Source organism: Anneissia japonica, unplaced genomic scaffold (genome assembly GCF_011630105.1).
Source record: "Anneissia japonica isolate Jap-2015-1 unplaced genomic scaffold, ASM1163010v1 scaffold288060_len1141017_cov207, whole genome shotgun sequence".
In the NCBI taxonomy this organism is placed as follows: Eukaryota; Metazoa; Echinodermata; class Crinoidea; order Comatulida; family Comatulidae; genus Anneissia; species Anneissia japonica.
This window is the reverse complement of record NW_022712486.1, coordinates 213,390-239,965: the sequence shown is the minus strand read 5'-3', so window position 1 is coordinate 239,965 and position 26,576 is coordinate 213,390. Positions and strand designations below refer to the sequence as shown.

The following is a 26,576-nucleotide window of genomic DNA, read 5'->3' as shown; positions in this document are numbered from 1 at the left end:
TGGTTGGACTGTAGGTAATTATTTTGGGGACGACGAACGTTGAGAAATGTTTTGTCCTTTCCTGTTATAGGCCTGCTGAGAAAGAAGTAAGAGTAAGTTAGCGAAACTTGGTCCACTTGGTCAACTGACCGTGACATTGTCGGTTACTTCAAAATAACAAGTTATCAAGCATCCACTGAGTGATACCTTATTCATTACCTAAAGAAAACAATTCCTCGGGGAAGTGTAAAACAATAGACAATTATACCTATGTAATTGGATAAGGCCAATGGCATTCTAAGCCACTTTCGTATTAATTTGTATATTTCGGATCAGAAACAATGCCTCGGCACGGAGCTACAATAGCAGGCAAAAGGCAATCATCTCCTTTAATTGGCCTAGCTAAACATCAATAGCTGCGCATAAGAGATGATACCGTCTTTTGTTAAATTTAAAGAGTAATTAGCTAAAAGACCTCTACGCTTTACCGACACGTATTCCATAATAATTTGGAAACAAAGTAACAGTTAGGCTTGTCGTCTTTTTGTTCAGAAACGCCCTAAATGAGAGATGGACGTCAGACACCTAAGCCAATTTACAACGATTCAATCAGCCTAAGTATCTTCTACTTTGTAAGCATTATAATCCATTTATTTCTTCCTATGCATTCCAACGGCAATTCATTCTCTTTTTTATTCTTAAGTTACCGCACAAGTGACATCATAAGTATACAGGTAGTAAAATACGTAAAACCCGGAATTGAAGCCCAATGGGCTTAATCTCAAGAAGAAGCCCATCTCGAATTAAAGCCTACTTCTTCATTTTGCAAAATTAGCCTCAAAAAGAAGCCCACAAAATTAAAGACACACTTCTCACACGTTCTAGAAATCCATCCACCAAAACTCCTCTTGACCAACCACAACAGTTTCCAACCCTCAATCCCTCATTTTATGGACTGCCACCGAATAAAAACGTTTAATACTCAGTTCATATTGCATCTTCAAAATCTATTAAGACCTCAGAATATCTGAGCGCGGGAGGGGGCCGGGCTCCGCCCACTTGACCTCGAGGGCTATGTTATTACCCCCTCCCCCCAGTACGGGCCTGGAAATAAAAACACGCTTGGTTTATTTATACAGTACACTAGTTTACAAGGTGATTTAATGCTTGTTAATACACTCCATGATACAGATTGATGTTACAGTGGCCCTATTTATTGCTTTATAGGTCCAGGGCTTCAATTAGAGTTTTTACTGTAGTTATATCTAGAAACACGTCGCAAACCACATCAATAGAGGTATAGGCCTACTTTAGGCCCAAGATTTAAAAAAAAATTCTTCCTCTTCTCCATACCTTTATTGGGCCGAAGTTTTATATTTAACGTTTGTCCTGAAGTTCCTTAAAAAAAAAAAAAAAAAAAAAAAAAAAGAAGTTCCTTAAAAAGAAAAAAAAAAAAAGAAGCTTTGTTGTTAATTTGTTGATGATACAGTACCGGTACCGATTAATTATATGCCTATGCGTCTAATTAAAGCATACTGTAATTTACAACATTTAAATGCTGAGAAAATGATGTTGAACAAGGTTAATTCAAACATAATCGCTATTTCTATATCTTTGGGTACCATAATCTAATCAACAGAAAAACGACTAGGTACAAAATTTGGCAAAAAATCGCCAAGGACTTATAGCGACTCATCTAGTCCCAGGTAGCTATCGTTTCACGACATACGGTACTGTAATACACAACGGTGAGTTGAAACGTTGTCTGAATTAATGACAATCTATGCAAGGACTTGTACAGTTATCAGTCCTTGATCTATGGGCGCAGATCTGAGTACAGTACAGTACACCTTATATGGTTGCAAGATACCGGTATCACTAACGTCTGAATTACCTATGATACTCAACTCGAATGAGCGTACTTTTGTTATAATTTGAGAAGTTTGAGAAAAAGTATAAGATTTTCGGTACACGAAGTAGGTAAAGTAAAGTAAATACATAAAAAACAATTAAGTTTTATTTTCTATGGTACAATACAGATTAATTAGATCTCTATGATAGCCGAAAATGCTGTAAATATGAGAAATTTTTTGGCACTTCATTTTGATTATAATGGTGATGTGATGATGACGAATTTCACTACGTAAGAGTGCCATTTCCGGCCATGCCGGGTATTATTTCCCCAAATTTCGCACCTCAGCCCAACCATGGTGGCACTGAGATGGGTGTAGACTCACTTCCCTGAAGTAGATCAAGTAAAGTAAATACATCAAAGACAAGTTTTTTACTTTTATTTTCTATGCTGGGGCAGATGCAGGGGGATGCATACGGTGCGAAGGCACCCCCCTAAATTGTCTAAAGAAAAATAATTGTTGCATTGTTGATAGGCCCCTATATTATTATTATCAGTATGAACAAAGTATCGGTAGGATTTTTAAAGTATGAGAGTGCAATTTCCGGGCACCTGGTCTATATTCTCAAAATTTTCCCACCCTCAGATTGTAGGCTCTTATGGAAGGCAATCTCCGCCAAAAAATACATTTACAAACGGACAACCTACTCGCATAAACGAACAACCTGCACCCAGAAACGTACAACATACTTGCAGAGACCACAACGTACTCGAAGAAATGGATGCGCACAGCACTCGCCAAATCCTGCATCCGCCCCAAGTATATTACATCACACAGGTTATTTAGATCTCTGATTGCCGAAAATCGCTAATAAAAGATCATAAGAAATTTGTTAGTGCTTAATTTTGACTACAATGGTGATGCGATGATGAAAAGAATTTCACTATTATTAGAGTGTCATTCCGGCCATCTAGAGGTAATCTTTCCTTAAATCATCATCATCCTCATCACGATAAAGGAAAGACGCTTTAGAAAATAAAAACGGATTTTGTTGTTGATACCTTCACAAAATATGGGTCACGACCCAAAAATGAATCGCCAAAATTGTCAATTCACATGTGCGAATTTACGCGATTGATGTAAAGTCTTCCACAGATCTAAAGACTTGTAAACAGTATTTTATTTGAACCCTCAATAGAAAAATGTTTTATTATATGCACATAATGAATATCTTATATCTAACATTCCACTGTTTAAAAACATGTATAGACATAATAAATGTAAAACAGAAACACTGTCATTTGACCTATAAGAATATCATTTTCCAATGAATTTGAAATGGGTAGGCCTACCTATGCAACAAAAAATAATAAAACTAAAAAGCCGCTCTCCCATGTATTTTGGTTGGTTAATAGACCTATATGGCCCGCCAAGCCACAGGACTAACATGAAGGTTAAGTTTAATTTAAAGATTGAAAATATTTTCTGCAGCTGATCAAATATTTTCGATATTTTGGGTCATATCTCAAATATAAAAAAGGAGGAGGAGGAAGCCGGCCCGGGAACGTCGGCCCGTCCATTTAATGTTTCTAAAAAAAAAAAAAAATAATAATAATAATAAAAATAATTGAGAAAAAAAGAAAATTGTATTCAAATATAAGTCTGAGAGTGGCATTTCCGGACATCTAGAGTTGTCATAGTCATAAAATGTCTTGCCTCAGCCACAACCATAGTGGGGTTGAGGTGGGTAGTCCCTCTATATGTAATGGTCCCTTCCCGGTCCACTCTATTACGAATTCATGGATCCAACCCTGATAATAGTAAGCATAAATCGATGTAAATAGTACCGTAATACTCTACTAATGTCGAGTACCTTATATAAGTCACCGAGCAAAGCAATTTACTATCAAATTATTAGATGTGTCGCGACTAGTGAGGGAAATCCCAACTTGGGTCACCGATTAAATTTGCGAAGCGGGGCCGGCTCTAGGTGGCGTTTTGCATACGACTCAGTTGTTGAGTTAAATCATATTCTTTGGTTAAATATCACAGCATTCAATCATTCAGTGATAACGATCCATCTGATGACCTTTTTTCTGCGAATAAGTCTATTCTTTACACACAAAAAAATAAATAAAATAAAATAATAGAAAGTATAATAATAACTCAGGTTACACACATAGGCCTGACCGTGTTTACTGATCTCTGACTACAACAGAGGCCTATTATACGGTAACTGACCAAGTTGGATATTTTGGTTAGGCGTAACACCATACTTATTTTTCGCCACTTACAGGATGGAATGATGCTTTATAAAACCAAGTCTCTTTATAAGGCTAAGGTTTAGGAAGTGGAATTGTTTTTTGGTCGTGAGAAAAAGTCCTGCTGTGACAGGAATCGAACCAATCAAACTGTGATTAGAAGGCAAGCATCTTAACCAGTAATCTAATAGGAACTTGTACGCTGTGATAACGCAGACGAAGAGAAAACCTTTCATGACGTAATATAGATTCTGCCTTCCTTAAGTACTTAAAATATTTTAAGTTATTGATAATTTATTTTGCTTTATTACTGTTTTATGTATTCGACCCAGTAGCATACTGCTCATATAGTGATTCATTATTCAACATTTATGAGAGTCTGCAATTATAGCGTATAAATAAGCTTAAGACCACATCAGTTTAGTTACTAGATCAAAAAATGTTTTATAAAAATCATATAAGATAATAAATCTGATTAGCATGTCCAATACAGAGCTCAAGGTTGTTTATTACAAAAGGGGGAAATGATGTTGATGGTGTCAAATTTCCTCCCGTTTCTATTCGGTATTAAACACACCCTGCCTTCACACGTAAACCACAAACATTAATCATTTCCTGAACCGACACGTTCATGAAATTCATAATATTTGCATGTTTTTATTATTTCATCATCATTTTTTCATGGAATTCAGTGCCGATTTATATCACTGTGTGCAGTAATATATAAAATTTAACAAAGCGAGTGGATTTCCGGCAATATAGAGGTACCATAATCATGGTGGGGCTGAGGTGGTAGGCCTATCCCATGGGGATTTTGAACAATGGCCTCATAGCATTTTTCAGACATGGTTAAATGATACAAGACAGAAATAAAATCTCCAATTGGACATGTAAATTTAAAGCAGTACAATTTTTTGTTTTATAAAAATCTTAATTTTCTCTTAAATTTAGCAAAAAATACCTAATTTGCATATTTCAAGGCCAAATATCTTTACCAATACATTTTACGATTCCCAACAAAAGCTTTCCGAAAATACATACTTTATTTGGGTTTTGTGCCTAGTTTGTAAGTTATGAAACATTAAGTGTTGATACTAAGTCTGACTAAAATTCACTGTACTCGCAACCTTAACGGTGGTCAGGTCTCATGATGAAAAAATCTTTCAGGAAAATATTGATGTTATACTAGACTGGTGGGGCTACTAACAACCTGTTTTGTTTTGTTAGACGGATTGTAGAGAGAACGAGACAGTTATATCGCTTCAGTACGCCCTCTCCTGGAATAGTGAAGCCTATCCTCCCCCAACAATACAATGACCTTCAGTTCATATACCTTGTTCTTTATTTCCATTTATCTGTGAAAGCATTTTTTATAAAGTGCACAACGAAAAATGCCTGGATGAACGATTCAGCATTTGGGGAAATTTAAGCATCATGGCTTATAAAATTAAAAGGGACATGAGGTTAGACCATGGCTGGTCATGGATTGTACTTTTTTCGGCATTCCTGATAATGGTGCTCTCGCAGGGTCTATCACTGAGCTTGACAGTATATTTGGAAGAGTTAAAATTGGAATTTGATGTTGGATCACGGGAAGCTGGAATGTTTGCCGGTACTTGCCTGGCGTTCACAACACTTACAAGAAGGAATTGTGTTTCTGATTTCTGGAATTATTGCAGCATAACAAGTTGACATGCAATATCACAGGGGTTATGGACATTGACGTGTAGCCTATATACAAGACTTGATGGAGATGGGGAGGGGGGCATATAATTCTTTGATTTTAACTATGGAATATTTTATATTTTCTCATATTTTTATTCACTTCAGTTAGGATTTTATATCTGTATTTTGAATTGTTTTGAAACAGGGCCTCTTTAAGCCAGCATAGCGTTACTAAACGAGCTTTAGGTAACAGAATCAAAACATTTTTCATATGGTGATTCTCTTTTCCCGCTTGGCTACTGAACTAATCTTCATCTATGTTAGTTTATTAATATTTTCACCTTGTATTTTTATTGAAAACGCTTGTCACTATAAAAGAGGAGGAAGCCTTTGAGCATCATGTTTTTCACTGTTTTTTTTTTTTTTTGGTACGTTTTCTATAATATGCCATGCTAATATCCAGTTTTGTCTAAGAAGCACCTGTAACAAAGTAACATCGTTTTATATCTACATAGCCGTGTTTGTTTAATCTGAATAACTACTATCTAGAGTACGGTATTGTAATAATTACCAAACAGTAAAACCTGTGCTTTAGTTACTACAGTAATGTTTTGATGTGAATAAATATACCAGAATATACTATATCTGTCTCTTATACACATCTTATATACATGCTTACTTTCTTTTTTTATATTTTCTTTCTTTAGGTCCAGTAGCGAGCTATGTTTGCAATAAGATTGGTTTCCGAGCCACCTTCATATTAAGTGGCTTAATCACAGCACTTTCAGTTATTTTAAGCTCAGTAACTACCAGCTTTGTTCAGATGTTTTGCTCTACGACGCTGACAGGTATGCTATGTTTTATGACTTATTTAAAGCCCCAGACGCTGCAAAATTTTAGAGTAATAAACATTTTCTTGTGAAAATATGCAGAAACTTGTCTTTGATTATTATTTAGTTATTTGATAATAACCTACTTATTATTCTCTAACGTTGCTAAGAGATGTAATTATTAATTGAATAGGAAGAAATTAATTTTATAGTTCTTCTCTAGTAGAACATTATTCTTACTGTAAGGTATTTGTAACTTGTTTTAACAAATATTTTAATTAATTTATAGACCTATCACAATCAATGCTTTATATTAATCTGTTTTTTTTTTCCAGGAATCGGTTTAAGTTTTGCTTATACGCCATGTTCAGTAATTATGGGGTTTTATTTCCATAAACGATATGTGTTAGCCAATGGCTTTGTTTTTGCTGGTGTATATGCAGGCATTTTCGCTTTTCCTGTCTTGTTCGAATATCTGAAATCGATGTATACATGGAGAGTTTGTTATAGATTAATTGGTGCTATAAGTTTACATATATGCGTAGCCGGAACGCTCGTCATGCCTATAAGAAGACGTGTCCAACAGACAACCACGGTTGTTAAGGAAAGGGAGAACGGCGATCAACAGACCACAAGTCGTAGATCATCAGTCAAATATAAACTGGTGGGCGGAAAAACAATTGTTTGCTCAAATGATCCTCTATTTGAAGTTAGTATACCACATCGTCAAACAGGTGAACATGAAAAAATTGTTGCCAAAGAAAATTTTGAGAAGACACTGCTGTTCGTAGAAACGAGTATTTGCCCAGAAGATCATCCAGATGATGTCAGTGTGGTACGACACGATAATGAATCTTTTTATAAAAACGTTGCCAAATATGATGTAAAGAGAACAGACTTGTTCATAGAATCACATACATGCTCAGAAGATCCTCCAAATGAAGCCATTATAGCAAATGTTGCCATAAAAAATGTTGAAGGGAGAGACGGCCCTCCAGATGAAGTTTGTATGGCACATCAACCTGCCGATGAATGCTATGAAATTATAGCAAATGTTGACAAAGTAGATGTTGGGAGGACAAGTATGTTTGTAAAAACGGGTATTTGCATACAAGATCCTCCAGATAAAGTTAGTATGGCACATCTACCTGTCGATGAATGCTACGAAAAAGATGTTGCCAAAAAAGATGTTGGGAGGTTAGAAATGTTAGTAAAAACGGTTAATTCCTCAGAGAACTCTCCAGATCAATTTAGTGTAGAACATCAACCATCCGATGATTTTTTTGACCAAGATATTTCTAAAGAGAGGACAGACGTGTTTGTATGCAAATCAGTATCATGTTGGACTCGATTATCTAAAATCACCGAAGTATTTGAGCTCCGACTATTTCTCAGTATCGATTTTGTTATCATGTTTATAATCATGTACGTTTTTTCAGTAGGATATATGGGGACAATTGTTCACTTTGTAGCAAGGTCAGGGTGGGTTGGCTTCACGTCTACACAGTCTGGGTTTCTATTGTCCTTAATGGGTATCGGAGGTGTATTTTCACGGATCACCCACGGAGTCTTCGTCGACAAAATGCTTATGAAAGCAACTCATATGTATTTTTTAAGTTTGTTGTCGTCCGGAATATTTGTGCTTTCTTTGACATTTGTGTCATCATACATGTGGAATCAAGTTATTTCGATTTTCATTGGAATATCGTCAGGAACTCTAGCACCGCTAACTCCAGTGATCATGAAAAACATAGTTGGATTGGAACGATTCAACAGTGCTTTCGGATTGTCTCTGGTAGCTTATGGTCTTGCTGATTTTACCGGTAGCCTGTTTACGAGTTAGTATAGAGTATCGACTATGTATTTTTAGTCGTATGTATGTGTGTACATTTTTTGTCCATCTGTCAATAATAAAATTATTCTTTCTATCAATGATCAAAATAATTATGATGCTTATATAATATGAAAAAAAAAATCAACATGTATCTCTTGCTTAATCGATTGTCCAGCCGACTAATTAGTAAATCGATGATTACATTCTAACCATTCGATCGATCAAGTTATCTAATCAATGTCAATATTAATCAATCGACTACTCGATTAATGCTACCGTGCCGGTCTGTTATAGGCATACATACGTAATTGATTACGGTTTACTATAGTTCCGATATTTTCTTAACTCAAAAATATATAACAGTATGTACACCTCTTCCTTTGAGGTTATAGGGCAATGTCTCCATACAAAATAGAATGCAATGTATACTAGTTTGGTTTTTTTTTTGGTTTTTTTTTTTTGGTTAAAATGTTGGCTGCTCACCCAGCCCGCATGCGTTCAACCACCACACTCTGTATTTAAAATTACATTTCCATTTGAATGTTTTGCAGGTTGGATTTACGACTTGACCGAAAATTACGACAAAGCTTTCTACATGACCAGTGCCTGCCTGCTGTCAGCCTCATTCCTGATGATTATTGCAATGAAGAAACAGTAATGATAATGATAATGATAATAATAACTATAAAAATAATAATTGATAATAATAATAATATTAATAATAATAATGAATAAAATTAATGAATTCACAAGTGAAAATTCTTCTGTGCCGCCGTGCCTTAACGGAATGAACTATGATTGAAAAGCAATAGCAATAATAACTAAAACTCCTTGATAATTCAACTAATAATTATAGGCCCTATACGTAGAAAGCTGTAAAGTATGAATTGTTACATTCTAACAGTCTAATTCTTGTAATTCTTGTCCAAGTATTTGTGTGGATCTATCTAGAGTACGGTATTGTAATAATTACCAAACAGTAAAACCTGTGCTTTAGTTACTACAGTAATGTTTTGATGTGAATAAATATACCAGAATATACTATATCAGATTTGAATTTTCAGTTAAAATCATATATGGATATAAAATTGAAGGTCCCACATAATGACAGCGTAAATATCAGTGGCATAGGTATGGGCAGTGCAAAGCACGGGGCTATTGGGGCCTCGTTCAAGCTTATAAAGGTAACTATAAATTCCTACTTACATTTTAAAAGGATGCCTCAATAATATTTGGTTCTAGAGGCTGTATTGATTATACTCATTACAATTTATGCCTTTTGTGCCACCAAACTGCAAGTAGAGTTGTCTCGATCGGCCCAAATTTCGGCCCCCCCCCCCCTTTTTGACATTTCTGGATCCGCCCCTGAATACTTTTTGAAAGCGTTTCTAATGCAATTGAAATATTTGCAGGCACGTTTTTGTTTGATATTTAGAGTTGTTTCAACTTGCATTATGCACGTTTTTAAATCACGTCAGGTCATCATTCAGCATGAATACGTTTTAGATTTACTTCACTACAATTGGGTCGATGATTGTTCTATTGTTATTGTCTTCTATTGTTATTGTCTTCTATTGAAGACGATTGAAGCAACTCAATCGAAACGTCGAGACTTTTAAAAGTTCTCAACTACAACAGTTCTTTTCAGAAGTACCTACGTGGTGTATCGGAAGCTTAAACATATGTGTTTAGTGTAATTAAGTTTAAGATTTAAGTCTAGTTTAGATATTTGTGATTTTAAACAATTATTGTTTGATTTGTTTATTTATTCAATATTTCGACATTAATTATGTCATCATCAGGGATGAAAAATTATCCATATTTGCAAGCTTATATGCACCAAAAGTGTTCAACCAATCAAAACATTACCCCTAGTAGGTGACATAGCTATAAATAAACTAAAGATCAAAGCATCCTTACCCTACTGATCAAAAACCAAAAGGTCCACTGATTAATCTCAGATAAGATAGTATAATATAACATAATTCTTGCGTAATATTGACCCACAGCTGTATATATTCGTATCATGTTGTAAGGTATTCTCGACTGACTGGTACTTGGTGTGATACAAAGGTTCATGGCTTTTATTGCTTAGAGATCGCGGTGCTTCATTCCTTCGTTTAGTCGACCACGGGTAGATAACCTGGAGGGCGTGGGTTCGATTCCCACACGAACCATTTTTCTTTTTTGTTAATTTTTATTATTGGCTGTATTTGGGGACGTACTGAGTATTTGTTACGATAACACGACAGGTAGGGGCAAATAATCACTTCTATGATATTTCTTGAGGCAAACTCAGCATTTGTAGTGGTTTGTATCTGGCTAGATAAACTGGAGGACGTGGGTTCGATTCCCACACGAACCATTAAAAAAAAAATTGTTATTGGCCAGTATTTGGGGACGTACTGAGTATTCGAAAGGTCCACTGATTAGTCTCAGATAAGATAGTATAATATCATGCTCCAAGTATCGAATGCAGCCATCGTGTGGGGATTAGATATTTCGACATTAATTATGTCATCTTCGGGGATGAAAAATTATCCATATTTGCAAGCTTATATGCACAAGTACCAAAAGTGTTCGACCAATCAAAACATTACCCCTAGTAGGTGACATAGCTATGAATAAACAAAAGATCAAAGCATCCTTACCCTACTGATCAAAGTTACCTACAAAAACAAAGAACTTTGTTTTATTGTTGTCAATTTATTTCATTAGACTCACGAAATATACAATAGGCCGCTGTAAACGATAAAATATATGACCACATTTTGTTCTCAATATCCTTGAATATTTTTTCGAACATTGTATAGTTATTCTGCGAGTAGCAATGCAGTGTATGCTTTAAAAAATCTCAGAATGTGTGAGCATTTATGCTCTGTTTCTGTGTCCGATTAGATGCGTTTTAAGGTCCGGCAATTATCTTGCACTGAGGTCCGTCAACACCTCGCTACGTGTTGGTAAACGTGTTTGTGTGGTGTTCGTGTTTCTGATTGGCCAGTTGTTTGATTTGTCTCGAGAGTTTCATTACCAGTAATTATTTTCTGGGGGTTTTTTGGGGGGTCCGCGAGAGGCGCTGACCTCAGAGCCTTACTGCTGTTCTTGTTCTTGTTACCAGAATTTTAAAAGCGTCCAGCGTCGCCAGTTTTGAACGGACGTGCAGGAAATTTTGTAAACATAAATTAGAGGTGATTCCCAAAAAACGTTGATCGCCTTATTAAGTTGGACCCCAGGGTTCCCCCTACACCTTCAAAACAAAACATGGTTTCAGCAAGGACTGTAGATTACTCCATTACCACAAACAGGGCGCGTCGCAGGGATGGCGCGGTCGGTTAACGAGTTATTTTAAGTTAAGGTTGCAGTTCGAATCGCGTCTTCGTATTCAACTTTCTTTTTCTCAAATTTAAGAATTTTTTTTTCAATTTTAAGATATTTTTAATTTTTAAAAAATGAACTTTCTAAATAATAATTTGTTTTGTACAAATGAATATTCTAATTATTTAAAAATTTCTATCTCATTAGCTCTTCCAAAAAACCCCAATTTAATAACTTGCGCCTGTACCGTATTTAAGCGTGGAGGAACGCGCTGACCGGTAGCGGTTGCTCTTGTTTAACGATATACACAATACACTATTCTTACTGTAACCTCTTGTCGGGTGAATACGTACATCAAGATCCATCTGTTTGTGAATCTCCATCTGTAGAGATTTTCAAAATGAGACTAAAAATTGACCTTTTCAGCTCCTTAATGTTTACTTTCTGTATTTTTCTTGGTTATTTTCTGGTTTTTTTTGTTTTTTGTTTTTTTTTTCTTTCTTTATATCACCATTGGTTAAAATACAAGGCATATTGTTTGTATTGTCTGTACATGTCATGCACCACTGTCCGCTCTACGATAGACAAGGTTTAACGCGAAGGCTTCGCTCAATGCTGGAATCATATAAAATAAATAAATCGTCGCCTTATCCAGTGGCGGATCTATGATTTAGCAAAGGGGAGTGAATAATGCGAGGTGCGAAGCATTAAAAAATGTTGTACATTTATATTTTTTGTAAATTTTCATGCTCAAAGGAAATAAATATTTTTGTCATTGTCATTGTCAAAATTCAGAATCAACTGAGTCAATTCCATCACTGCTTTTATTTTATTTTGCATTCATTTAATTAATAAAAGACCCATTACAAGGGCGGAAAACTAGGTCCTATCGCGATAGAGCAGCCGATTTCAGGCTGGCCATGGGCTGACACAGACTTGAAAGTAGCGCATGCGCAAAATATGGTATACGGAAGCGTTATGAATAGTTAATGAAATTTTACCGAACTTAATACCTACGGGAAAAAAAATGCTGCCCGCGCGCTACGCAAGTGTTTAGTTACGCAGGCAAGGGAAAGTCCCATCCTATCATTTCGCTTGAGGGCGTAATCAATAACATTTTTTTTCAAGATGGCAGCCGCCACGATACGGAACACACTGCTGAATTTTAACGTCGGAGTTTTGGGACACATCGATAGTGGAAAGACATCCCTAGGTAAATCATTAGAATTTAATGCTATAGTGTATTGAATAACCAAGTTAGCTAATTACATCCTAGCTGGACCAAAATATAGTTAATTTGCTTGTGCTAGGCCTATAAGGAGGTTGGCCTAGGCTTATTCTTATTAGGGCTCGCAACAACAGTACACACACAGCAAAAACAAGTCGTCCATAAGGGCTAAGCCCAGCCGTAGGCGACTCATCCCTCAATTAGTCCCTCAAAAATAGATCTTATTTTAATCAGTAAATTAGGAAAATATGCTGGTTAAACCAGCATCAAATTTTTGCTGAATAAATTATGCAAATTCTGGCGGCAGATAACTATTATCTATAGGGCCTAGGCACCAGCCCAATAATAGCAATTATGTTTTATCATGGAGTCTATAACAACTCCCTGGTTTTATGTACAGTATATTAATTATGATGATAACTTCCATGCGATTAATTTAAACTGTCACATATTCTTTGATGTCATGCAGCTAAGGCACTAAGTACCACTGCATCCACGGCAAGTTTTGATAAAAATCCACAGAGCAAGGAACGTGGCATTACTTTAGATTTAGGTAAGTACTTTAGGTAAGACTTACTTTATTTCTTGTTTTGCATACTTATTTTTTTAAAGATAATCGGAGGAGTGCAGAATAAAAATAAAAATAAAATTTCGTTTTCTTATTTAGCAAATAGTTTTTCCAAAAACATCCAGACCGAGGAGAAAATAAAAATAAAATTTTATTGGTGAATGTAAAATGGGATGGTTAAATGCTTCAAACTTATATAATTAAGAAGAAATATACATATTTTATCTTTGGAGGTTTCAAGGCAGTGGAGGACGTAATAAAAATTAAACAAAAACATTTTGTGGCGGCAGGTGCGCTAATTGGCCAAAAATAAAACAGAGTTCTTCATCCTCTCCTGTTTGTTTGAAATTTTACAGTTGATATGCTGTACCTGTAATTTAAGCAACTCATACTTTGTACTCAAGACAAATTATAAGGTGCCTCTGACTTTTTTATGTGGACTTTCCTGCAGTGGTTGCGCCAGCGGCCTTCCACCCCCCACCCAAACCAGACAGGCCCTGTTGTCTGAAGCCACGACAAGGTTGACAGATCAAAAGCAAAAAAAATAATTTGCCTATCCATATAACATTATTTTGATTGCCAATTCCTAATATTGTTTTCTAAAAGCACAATTTAGACCATACTAAGCCATAAAAAAACCTTCCTGTGAATCTGGGTATTTTTTATTCTGGGACTCCAACCGATGCTCTAGTCGGCCCCTTAGTTTGACCCCTCCGTCGGAGGGGTTAAACTAAGGGGCAGACACTGCTGCTTTTCTGCTAAATTCATGGATATTGTTGCCTACATATGGAAAAATCTACCACAAATGTTAAAATAAGCACAAATGTCAAAACATTCCACCCACAAATGTCAAAATAACTGCAAATGTCAAAACATGTCAACTATAAATGTGAAAAAATAACCACAAATGTAAAAAAAAGTCACCCACAAATGTAGTAACATTTCACCCACAAATGTAAAAATTTCCATTTTTACCTCAAATGTCATAAATGTAAAAATTTTCCTAAGCACTTAAATCCTTTGAAAATGTTAATTGATGATTAAATGTGTGTTCGATAACTAATATAAGGCAAAAAAAAATTAAATTACTGTGTTGGCCAAGAAATTTTACAAGCATTTTAGCTTATTTTTCTTTTTTTTTTTTGACTTCAAGGAACAATATTTTTTTTTATGAGCTAATATGGAATGTTTTGTCATTTGTAGTTATTTTGACATTTGTGGTAGATTCTTACATTTGTGGGATCCACATACCTAATGTAGTTAAATTTTATACTGTACTTAAACAACCAATCAGTATGTGCAGTGGTGGATCCAAGGGGGGCGGGTGCGGCCTGGGCCCCCCCCCCTAAATTTTTAAAAATTATAAAAAGATTGAGAAAAAAAAAGAATTACTGTATATTAAAATATATGTCTGAGAGCACCGTTTCCAGCCATCTACAGGTGCTATAGTCATAAATTTCTTACTATTTTTCATACTATTGAAAGTGTTTACTTGGGCCTCCTCTATTTCAAATTCCTGGAACCGCCATTGATGTGCACATTGATTACTCTACTGTTTTTGATGTTTAAGGATTTTCCTCATTTTCGGTGGAAATTCCTGACCACTTGAGTGAGAGTCAGTATGACAAGCTACAGTTCACGTTGGTAGATTGCCCTGGACATGCATCACTGATCAGGACTATTATCGGAGGTTAGTCATTGATATATTATTGCACAAATGTGATATTATGAAAACTGAACTTTTTTAGTATCAGAAGTGTATGTAAGAGGAGCAGTATGCAAGGGGAGAGGGTTGGGTGCACTCTGTCAGAAAATGTTTAGTGCCCCTACTGCAAACTTAGAGCCAAAAAAAAAAATCACCTTATTCCCTATAAACTCCATAATCCATATCCATGCTACAATTTTTATTGTGATATACAGTATTTCCTATTTTTCTTAAAAGGTTCTCAAATAATTGATCTGATGATGCTTGTCATTGATGTAACTAAGGGAATGCAAACACAATCTGCAGAGGTTAGTTATATTTTTTTTTTAAATTAAATTCAAAGAAGTCTGGTTTTCTACTCTCATTTGTTTTACTGTGCACCGTAATTTTTAAAACAATGTTTCTATATCGATGGCGTATTTCCGTCAGGAGAAATGTTACGAAATGATGTTTGCCCTACGTCACATGTTATAATAAGTACTGCATGGTCAGTACATTCTCAAATGCTTGTGAAAAAAAATTTCACAAGTTATTCAGGTGGGAATCGAACCCACGACCTCCAGGAATGTTTCTATAGTTTGTCATCATGGTTCCAAGGTGAGAGAAGCCACTTCTGGGAGATCTGGTTTACTGAGTTTTCTTAAAACATCTTTTGTATTTTTCTACAAGTTGGGATTGCTATAGTCTGCTGATTTCTGGGGAAAGTAAAAATATACAGTGTTGATTTCAGCGATAAACCTGTTACTCGCTGTGAAACTTTGTTATACTATTGAATTTTATGTGACAAATAAATGTGATACACCCATATTTGGGTGTAATATGACATCATCATGCCTATATGGTGGGCACATCATATAACATTTGATGGTGTGGACCTTAATACTTGGAGCTCTTGTAGTACTTTACTTTGTAATAACAGGTTTTCTTTATTATATGCCATTACAATAAACAAAGGACTCCTCAATCATGTTTTTGATTTTCAATTGTTTTTATTATTGTTTCGAACATTATTCCAGTGTTTGATTATCGGTGAGATAACTTGTGAGAAAATGGTTGTTGTTTTGAACAAAATTGATCTACTACCTCCACAGAAGAAGAAAGCAACGATAGATAAGGTAATTGTGGTGCCTATTTAGAAATATTTGTGGGAAAAAAAATAGTTTTAAACAACAATTTTTAATGATTTGGTGATGGTTTCTGCCTGAGAAATGCCCGAAATCATAAACTTTAAAGGCTGATTTCTCAAATATTGTTCTTAAAACAGCTGTAAGTTTAAAGTCTTGTAACGTCATAACGATGTTGGATTTGAATGATTCTTTTACCATTTTATAGCTCTCAAATTACTTGTTAACACTGTATTAATAAATAAAAATTGATTTTTGCGACGAGTGACTGGTTTGGCTTGTCTTTGCCATAAATACTTAAGATTTGAAGCAACCTTTATACACTTTTTACTAGAATGAATGTGTGATATTCCATTGTTATGTTTATGTGGTTGTCCGTCCAGGGACCTTGTTTACAGTTTAGCTTATAGCGTACGCCTTACTCATATGGCATTGAGGCGGGAGTAGGCACTCGGTGTTGGAATATGGAATAAAGAATTTGAGTTCGAGTTTGAAATATAGTTTCCGAGTCATTTAGTAATAGTCATACACAAAACTCTTACAGAATGTATACTATTTTAACAGATGACAAAGAGAATGTTGAAGACACTTGAATCTACTCGTTTTGCTGGATCTCCTGTTGTAGCTGTTGCTGCTAAGCCTGGTGGACCAGATGGCCTAGATGCCTCAGGGAGACCAGATGTTCCTGGAGAATCAGAAACCCCTGATGGGATTGATAAACTTATTGAGGTTATAAATTACATTTGAGTAATTGTTTAAATTAGTAATTCCATTATTAATTATGGTTATATTCTTTAATTATTAAAAATAGTCTAAATTTTTGAAGCATTATTTTTATATTATCTTAGGAACTGAAGCGTCAAACATATATTCCATTGCGGGACCCATCAGGCCCTCTCTTGTTCTTGTTGGATCATTGTTTTGGTATACGGGGTCAAGGAACAGTTATGACAGGTACAATGTTAAGTGGAAGAGTGGAAATTAATGATGTAAGTATAAATAAAGAAAAGTAGAATGACATTAAATATATCTATGGATATATGCAGATAATTTTTTATTAATATACAACTGCAAAATTATTGTTTGGAAAAGATTTTGATATAGTCATACCTTTATAAGCCCTTGATGTGTATTCTTTTATTATATTTATATTTTTGTTTCGACCGTTGTGTTTTGGAGAGCTCCCTGAGAGTTGATCTAGGTTTCCTAGATCGCATTTGAGTATTCCAGTAAAGTGTCTTTGTCACTTATATGCAGTTTTTATGGATAAAATAAATGAAATAAAATTGCCAATTTGTATCGGTGACATCATCATTTTAACAGGCCTTTTCAAGAACCTGCTCACTGTCTGTATGATTACTTTGATTGGTCAAACTGTCTGTATGATTACTTTGATTAGTCAAACTGTCTGTATGATTACTTTGATTGGTCAAATAGTTTGTTTTTGATTAACACATTGTAAAGGTCTATTTCACAGACTGTGGAAATTCCAGCTTTGAAAGTGACCAAGAAAGTGAAATCCATGCAAATGTTTCATCAACCAGTTACCTCCATAATGCAGGGTGACCGTGCAGGAATCTGTGTGACACAGTTTGACCCCAAGCAACTTGAGAGGGGCCTTGTATGCACACCAGGCACCTTGCCAACAGTCTTTGGTAAGATCTTCAGCTGATATTCAAAATACAAAAATATTGCTGTAATTTTTATACTGAAAGTAAGTTTTCACACATGACCTGGAACAAGTCCCAGCAGTGGTCGATTCAAGTGGGGAACCGAGCAAATTCATACCCACCCCTAAATTTTGCAAAATTATTTTTTTTAAATGGAGTAAAAAGGAAAATTATAATAAGTTAATATAAGTTTTGGCCTGAGATTACCATCTCCGGTCAACTAGAGGTGCCATAATCACATTTTCTTACCTCAGCCCCAACCATGCCATGGCTGAGCTGGTCCTATAACATATTTCTGTTGCATTCATGTGTATGTTAATTATCAACTATTCTAATTATGCACTAAAAAGCAATTGATTGGTCTTGCTGTGATGCAGCATAATAATATAGAACCTAATACCAAAGAGTATAAATAGAACAAGAGAGCCAACAACGCTCATTGAGCGCGTAAAAAAACGATACGCCCTACGCAGCTAGTGTAGGACGCCAACTAACGCTTGTATGTTTTTTATTACCCAGTAATCCACCGCGCACGGTCGGTTTGTCTGTTTATCTGTTCTCCACAAGATACTGTACTTTTGTTTTCTGCTTACTGAGTTTATAGCGGGCGTACTTCTACCGCGCTGCGCAGCCCTGCACTGGGTAATAAAAAGAACATACAACCGTTAGTGGGCGTCCTACACAGGCGTGATGTTTTTACGAACGGGACTTTGCTCTCTTGTTCTATTTATACTCTTTGCTAATACATATTGCTGTTCCTAAAAATAAAAGGGAAAAATAAATAAAATGGTATAATGAAATTTTAATTGGGTCCCTATAACATATGTCTGTTGCTAAAATATTCATATGTATGATAATGATCAAGGATTTTATCTGGCTTTTAATTACGCACTAAAGGAATTTGTTGGTCTCTCTATGCAGCATAATAGATAACAACTAAAACATATTGCTGTTGCTAAACCTTCGTAAAATATATGTTTAAATATTTAATCTGGCTTTTAATTATGGTCTGAAGCAATAGACCGAATCGGCGGCTCGGGTCACGTGACTTATAGTGGGTATTAGGGTTTGTTTACATCTATCAAGATCGCGAGACGACAGTGCATTGAATATGGCTTCGCCTTGTTGTCGATGTAAGTCACATCATAGATGTGGCAAATGTTGGTTGGAATGCAAGTTGTAATTTGGTAAATCACTTAGAAGTGTTCCAAAATTATTTTTCAAACATTTGGTTTGGTAAGGCTCCAATAGATAATGGGAATAAAGGCTGGTAGTTTCTTCAAGGAAAGGTACAGTACCTTCACGACGTGCATTATGCTCCAGTGGAGTCTCCGCTGACTGAGGAACTTTTTAGGCCTAGGCCTAAGTCAAGAATATTATTCATGGCAAATGCTATCATAGCATGAAAAAAAAAAACCAATCTCTCTATTCGTTGCAAGAGTATTATTTTACAGTTGTTTTAAATCCAAAATTAAATCATAGGATGTTAGTAGTTACTGCCGAGGGATGGTTATCATCATATGACATAAACAAATAATAAATATTATTATTACGTACTGACATTAGGATGTACCATACCAACCAGGCCAATTATCACCAGCCTGTTTCCTAGACCAAGTTCAGTTGAGCAATCATAACCGTTAAGGTTATTTTCTACTTTATTACCTTATTACAGAAATAATAGTCAAGGCATAACTACTCCCTCCATACTCCGGGCCAGCCGGCCAAAACCAGTGTACTGTCACTACATGTTAAACTGAGTAATTAGCCTAAGAATGTGACAGTATTTTATACTTTAGTACCAAGAATTAAGCCTTAATACTTTTACTCATAACTTTGGCATTAGTATATTGATTCCAGTAAATGGCCCATCATTTTACAATGTGGAGAATAAGAATAAATTAAAAAGTTAATTTTAATTTTTTGGTCACTTATGCAGAACTCGTGGGAGTCTCGCAGAAATTTTGACGGTCTCTCGCGCTCCTGCAAGCAAGCAAAAATCTTATGGAAATTAACCCATCTCATCAAATTCATAATTTTGCACATTTTCACTGGTTTATCATCAATTTTCCCTCAGAAGTCAGTGCTGATTAGTCAGTAAAATTAAATGTGTTATCAAAACTTATTAACCAGATCAGTGGCGGATTCAAGGGGGAGGGGGGCAGCCAGTCCGGGGCCCACTAAATATATATTTTACTATTATAAAAAAAATGTGGGGTAGAAAAGAAAATTAAATTCAAGTCGGATAGGAGCCATAATCATAACTTTTCTTACCTCAATGCAAACCATGGTGGGGCTGAGGTGGTCTAGATCCTCCATCTGTAAAAGTCCCTCTTCCCCCCCCCCCCTGCCTTCCCACCCTTTGACCCACCACCCAAGATTTCCTGGAAATGACTTCTTCCAATTTGGGACCCCTGTGTTTTGCTTATATTTATTACTTGTGATTTAAGATGATTTAATTCAATTCTCATTATCATTTTCAGAATTTAGTTTCTCAAAAGAATTTATATATCAAGATGAGCTACTGAAGCCATTACCATCAAGTATTGCTAAAGAGACTGAAATTGCAGGCGAATCCACTCACATATCTTCAGCCAAGCACCAGTGGGCATTGTTAGAATTTGAGAAACCAGTCACATGTCCAGAAGCATGTCTTGTGATTGGTTCAAAGCTTGATACTGATATTCATATCCTTTCAAATTACTTTCATTTTGTACTACTTGGTTTTTCTTCATATACAGATTCTAAAGAGTATAAAATAACAATACTACTTTGAAACATCTTATCCTAATTTCTGTGTTGGAATTTAAATGTACTGGTTTGGTGCCTGTCTGGTTTTTGCTTAAAACACCTTAAGATGATCTGGCGCTGAATACACAGTAAATTTGGGCAATGGTAGTGCTCTGGTCCTTTAATCAAAAGGCTGTGCCATCAAGCATGAGGCTGATCATCAGTTTTATTTAAAACACCAAAAGTATGTCTCACAGCTAAGAAATATAACTCCATTCTCTAAACTCCACATCATGAGACTTCATATACAGAATCACTTCTATAATGTATGGTGAGCGGTGAGGCGCTAGCGGGGGTCCAGGGGGCAAAAGACCCCGTCGGGAACCTCTGGACCCTCGTTTGGACGTCCCTTTTGGGAATTTCAGCAAGGTCGTCGGGGAAAAATGAAATTTTGACTACCGAAAGTGCAATTTAGGTATGCCTGACTAAGCTGTCAAATTTTAGTAATTAAAAACTGTTTAGTGCAAGCAGTGCTAACATATGTATGAGGTGTATACTATCGCGATTGTATGGATTGCGGTGGCAGCGCCAGATCTTCCCTGACATGGGACCAGTACCTCCGACAGGTGGTTAGTACCCCCAACAGGGGGCATCTTACTTTGCATGGTTTTCTATCAAATTATACTTTTTAAATGAAAAATACCATAATCAACACAATTTTCCTCGACCATGGGAGGGGGGTGCTAGACTTCCCGACCAAGGGAGTGGGCCCTTGTTGGGGAGCTGGACCTCTCGTCATGGGAATTCCTGGCGCTTCCCCTGGCGGTGAGTCACATATATCAGAAGAAATAAAATTACTTTACAGAGTTTAATAAAGTGGAAGGGATTGGCAATTATATAAAAGATAGTGGTGTATTCGTTATTGCTAGGCCTAATCTGTGACCAGTGTTGCAATTTCAACTTACCACTATTTTCATTTTCTAAGGTCAAAACTTGACAAGTTAGAGAGCGTATTTCTTGGTCGTTTTGTCTTTACTTTTAATAATAGTGTCTAATATGTTTTGTGTTTCAATTTTTTTTCTTAACTATACTCTTCACATTCTAATGTTTGTCGTTTAGCATTCCATGGTAAATTAGTGTATCACATGACAGAAAAGGTATTTAAATAATTCAAGTCTTGCATTGTTGTTAAGGCGGCCACTCACTTTGCCTGATGGTTGTCGGTTGACGTGATTTTATAAAGAACACAATGCTTATCCCTGACAGATAGTAAATCGTTCCCCAACAGATAGGCCAGGGTCCACACCCACCTTAGCCCCACCATGTTTCATTTAAGTTACCATGGTTCCCAAAGGCTGGTCCACACCTCCCTAACTCCATCAGCCCACCCGCTGGTGCCACACCTGGTGGAACTGTAAAAAATTACAAAGAAAAACTTTGAACTCAGAGATTATTTGATATGATTAAATTTTCAAAGCTATGTTCATGGTTTTCTTTCCTTGTTAATTGATATATATTGATATGTTTTTCAGAACTACTTAGAAACCGTTTTACCTCAACTTAAAATCTACAAGACAAAATTCAGGGAAGGTGTTGTGGAAAGGGTAAGAATCATTACATTAATTTTTCAAAATTTAAAAAAAGACCCAAGAGGTATCATTGGTGCACCTTGGCCCTGTCTTGTATATTTACTGTTAAAGACCTCATATGTGATTTACAGATTAACAAGAAAATATATCACAATGTTTGCTTTATAAAATTAATTTTCTCTTGTGATACATTTTCACAGATGGCCGATGAATACAGTGTCATTGGTCGCTCACTGTTTAAGAAGGAAACGAACATCCAGTTGTTTATTGGCCTGAAGGTTGATCTGTCTACAGGCGAGCAAGGAATCATTGATGGAGGTTTTGGTCAAAGTGGAAAGTTCAAAGTTAGGATACCAAGTGAGTGAATAATTGTAATGTGTAGATTTATGCTTTTTATGTATGAAATTTATTTTCCATAAATTTGTATAAGAACACATTTAAATTCAAGATTTATCATGGTAGAAAAATATATAACTTTGATTTGTCTAATGGTTAGTAGTATAGTGGTTAGAGGTTTTTTTTTTATGTGTCTTGCCACATTGGTTTACAGCTGTGAGCTAGGAATTATTTTTGAATAATATTTATTTAACTTTCTCTATACTGGGGGGCATGCTCAATGCAAAGTTGTGGTCCAGGTATAAACATGCATATACAAAGTAATAAATTGAAAGTTAAATTAAAAAGAAAATCTCAATTATGATTATAATGATTGTTTCTATGCAATATTGAATAAGTTTATAAATATTTATTGTGTTGTGTTCAGATGGACTAAGTACTGAGACATCAAAGCAATTATCAGCATCATCAAAGAAGAAAGGAAAGAAAAAACAAGGTAATACTAATACTTAGGGCAAGTCGAGTGGCCGAGTGGTAAGGCAGGGGCGCCGTTATCTACAGCCTTAACGGTTGGTAGAACCAAGTCTTCTCGGATAAGGAGTATGGAGGTCCAGTGTATACATCTGGCTCGTGTGCACTTTAAAGAACCCATTGTATCTTTCGGAAGAGTAGGGGGTTACCCCGATGTTATGGTTCATTTCAGCCCCTGTCGTTGTGGAATGATATGAACATGTATCTGTAATATGTAATTATTTATTATGTAATTATCTATTTATTAACATAGTAATAGTATATTTATATTAGTTGTTATTCATATTGTTATTCATTATTTTTTAGCTGAAACTTTTAATAATTTATCCCACTCCATGCTGTAAAGCGTATAGAGGTATTTTACATTATGCGCTATATAAATTGACAATTATTATTATTATTATTATTATTATCTACCATGAAGCGCCTATTTACGGCTGCTAGGTAGTCACGGACCATGTCCATATGCAATTCAGCACAATGACGCTGTAAGTTATGGGTTATTCTCCTACCTTTACCCTTTTACCCCCATTTACTTAGATAATTTTCACCTTCCTTTATTAAAACATCAATACCTACCATTTCTACACCAAAAAACCTTAACATTTAACACTAACATTTTAACATTTGCACTGCCGACCTAAAATATACCTCTTTTACTGGATGTCGCTGCATGTGCCAACGAATCCATCCCCAATTTCTGAGCTTTGGATGATTCTCGGTGGCAGATTGTTATATAAAATGATCCTTTACACACAAGTCATTGTGTACTATGTATTTTTTTAGGTATATTGTCACCATACTTCATTTTATGATTTTGTTTTTGATCAACAGAATCAGAAGAGGGCGCTTCACCCGCAGACCACCAGCCAATAAAAATCACACTTCACTTCAAACGCTACATATACGATGCAATGAAGCAGATGATTCAAACATGAAGAAGAATGAGACAAATATTTTTTTGAAACAATAAATTTATCAATGTGATACCAATCACTATGCAAACATTATTAAATAATAATGATAGATGGATTTATATAGCATAAATAAAGGAGGTCTCTATGTGCTCGACATAAGGTAAGAAGACAACAAAAAAGAGGATAAATCAATAAGCAAGACAAAAACAAAAGTAAACCAAGCTACTGTAGCATCCAAACTGAAGTATGGGGCTACACTGTCACCACCAACTGGAGGTCTGTGTGACTTTAGGGCGAGAATAATTTCATGTTTGGCCAAGTTAAGGATGATGTTTTTTAAGCGTGTCTGGAAGTTCATATGGGATACCATTGCAATAGTCCAGTTTTTTAAAGTTACAAGAGTATGAACTAGTTTTTTAGTTGTGTCTTTGTTTAGAAAGCCTGACTTACACTGTGTTGTAGGACCGTTGACTGATGAATCCACCTCCAGTCTACTGTCTGCTTATTGTCAATGACAGAAAGAGCAGGTTATCATTAAAAATGACTGTTGCCTGCCTTTCGCGTTGCATTCTCCGTGGGATCTTCTCGGACGATAATCATTGGTGAAGTTTGCCCAGGTTAAAGCTTGCACAAGTCAACACAAATCATGATATTTGGTTTACTTTCAAAAAATTATTTGTTTTAACTTATTTAAATTTTTGAGCTTTATTATTTTTGTATAAATTAATCCATCTTTTAATTTTTGTGAGTATGAGTGAGGTACGGTATGCATCTGTATAATCATCATATTTTTAATGTAGTGTACAGGTATTATACACAATTATTTTATTGAGTCCTGCATGTCAAAATTGTTGGACATAAATACATTTTAATGTTTAATCAGGAATTTCATATAATTGAAGAATTAAGAACATTGTTATTTCAGTGGTATATGGGAAGTGGCATCACGCTTAGGTGCTCACGGGGAACGAGGGATCCTGATATTGTAGTTTTTAAAAAATAAACCATAGTTCCTTGTATAGATGTTATTAAACATGTTTTGTTTCTCACTAAAATATTCTGTACTTTTTTACACCTACATCGAGTACATAAGCCTTCTGTTAGGCCTATACCAGTTCCAAAAGTTGGCCTAAGTAATCTATTTTGATTTTGTCATAAAATTGTCTGAAATATTTCATCAGTCATGGACCATTCACAATACAGTCAACAGAGCCATAAGCTCTGAGCGCGAGGTTAGCACGAGGGAGCAAAGCCTCCTGGGACCCCCACCAGGGGCGTTCACCTCCTAGACCCCGATAAGCTAATATTTTCTCACAATACTCCTATGTATTTCCATTTAGTGTATTCAAAGTTGAGAGGTGTATTGGTATTGTTTAAACATATTTGAGGAAGAATGAATAAAATTTGAAGTATGAAATAATGATAGATTGCAGACCTTTCTTTGGAGACAATTGGTTTGATTATTGTTGAACCTGTGCAATACTGCATATCAAGCTTGTTTTAGCTGGCCTTGGTTTTACCATACTTGAATAAACCATAAAGTACTGTAAAGAAATTGGATTCTTGTCATTCCCTTCACTTTTGTACTCTCCCATCGCCTTCCTCATTTCAAGACTCCTAGATGGTGAGAAATGAGCTTTTCCGATTTCTGAGGTGTCTTTTAATGACATTTAATTTATAAAAATTTTAGGTTTTCCCCCTCTTGAAAATTATTCAATAAATCGATCAGTAAATAGGCCTATTATGTATGTGTACATACATAACAAAAAAAGTTGCATACATATAATTTTTTTTTGCCCAAGGGGGTCCCTCATAAGTAAAGGGGGTCAGGACACCCCTGAGTGTCACTTTACTGATGAGGATCAAAGCTCTGGCGTTCCAGTTATTCACCCTTAGTTGAATGCCCCTTTCGCTGCCTTTTACACTTTCCCACTGAGGAAAAGTATAATATGTCCTAAAAAAGATTTACCAAACAATCAGGGTAACATTTGTTAGTGCATAGTGCTATAGAATTTCCACTACTAATACAGTACTATATAAATACAGTAACAATAGTTTATTTCATAAACAGATATTTTATACAATTTTCTTAATCCTTGAGTAAATAAAAACTGATATATTTTATATAGAAATCCAGAAATAAACTACAATTTATACACATTTCTTTTGCCATGGTTATAAGCACTAACAAGCAAAGCACAACAAAATGCCACTTCTATTTATTTATTTCATTTGTTCATCTTGTAATTTATAAATCAGATTATTATGTACATTAATTCTATAAATACTGTTTATAGTAATACAAGATAGTATAAACCTAACTCAAAAAAAAAGTTATACAAGAAATTATGATTCAATTGAGGAATCATGATGGCTTGTAACATGCAGTGGCATATCTAGATGGAGAGATACGCAGGTAGGGGTTGCGCACGCCCCCAGTA

The 26,576-nt window shown here is 35.5% G+C and overlaps 2 protein-coding genes across 2 annotated transcripts; both read left to right on the top strand.

Annotated features, from left to right (window-relative positions):
• Window positions 1-5,500: 5,500 nt before the first annotated feature.
• On the top strand, window positions 5,501-9,532 carry LOC117107878. The gene is made up of 4 exons (XM_033249699.1): window positions 5,501-5,735; window positions 6,466-6,606; window positions 6,924-8,426; window positions 8,974-9,532. The coding sequence occupies exons 1-4, from the start codon at window positions 5,528-5,530 to the stop codon at window positions 9,078-9,080; spliced, it is 1,959 nt and encodes a 652-aa protein (XP_033105590.1). The 5' UTR covers window positions 5,501-5,527; the 3' UTR covers window positions 9,081-9,532.
• A 3,321-nt stretch (window positions 9,533-12,853) lies between these two features.
• LOC117107879 (selenocysteine-specific elongation factor-like) lies at window positions 12,854-25,562 on the top strand. Its single transcript, XM_033249700.1, is given in 14 exon segments — window positions 12,854-12,950; window positions 13,435-13,518; window positions 15,104-15,223; window positions 15,476-15,546; window positions 16,255-16,353; window positions 16,927-17,091; window positions 17,211-17,351; window positions 17,840-18,116; window positions 20,516-20,719; window positions 21,861-21,919; window positions 22,295-22,366; window positions 22,552-22,708; window positions 23,115-23,183; window positions 24,053-25,562. Coding segments are annotated over 14 exon segments (1,707 nt in total). The 5' UTR covers window positions 12,854-12,865; the 3' UTR covers window positions 24,157-25,562.
• The last annotated feature ends 1,014 nt before the right edge of the window (window positions 25,563-26,576 follow it).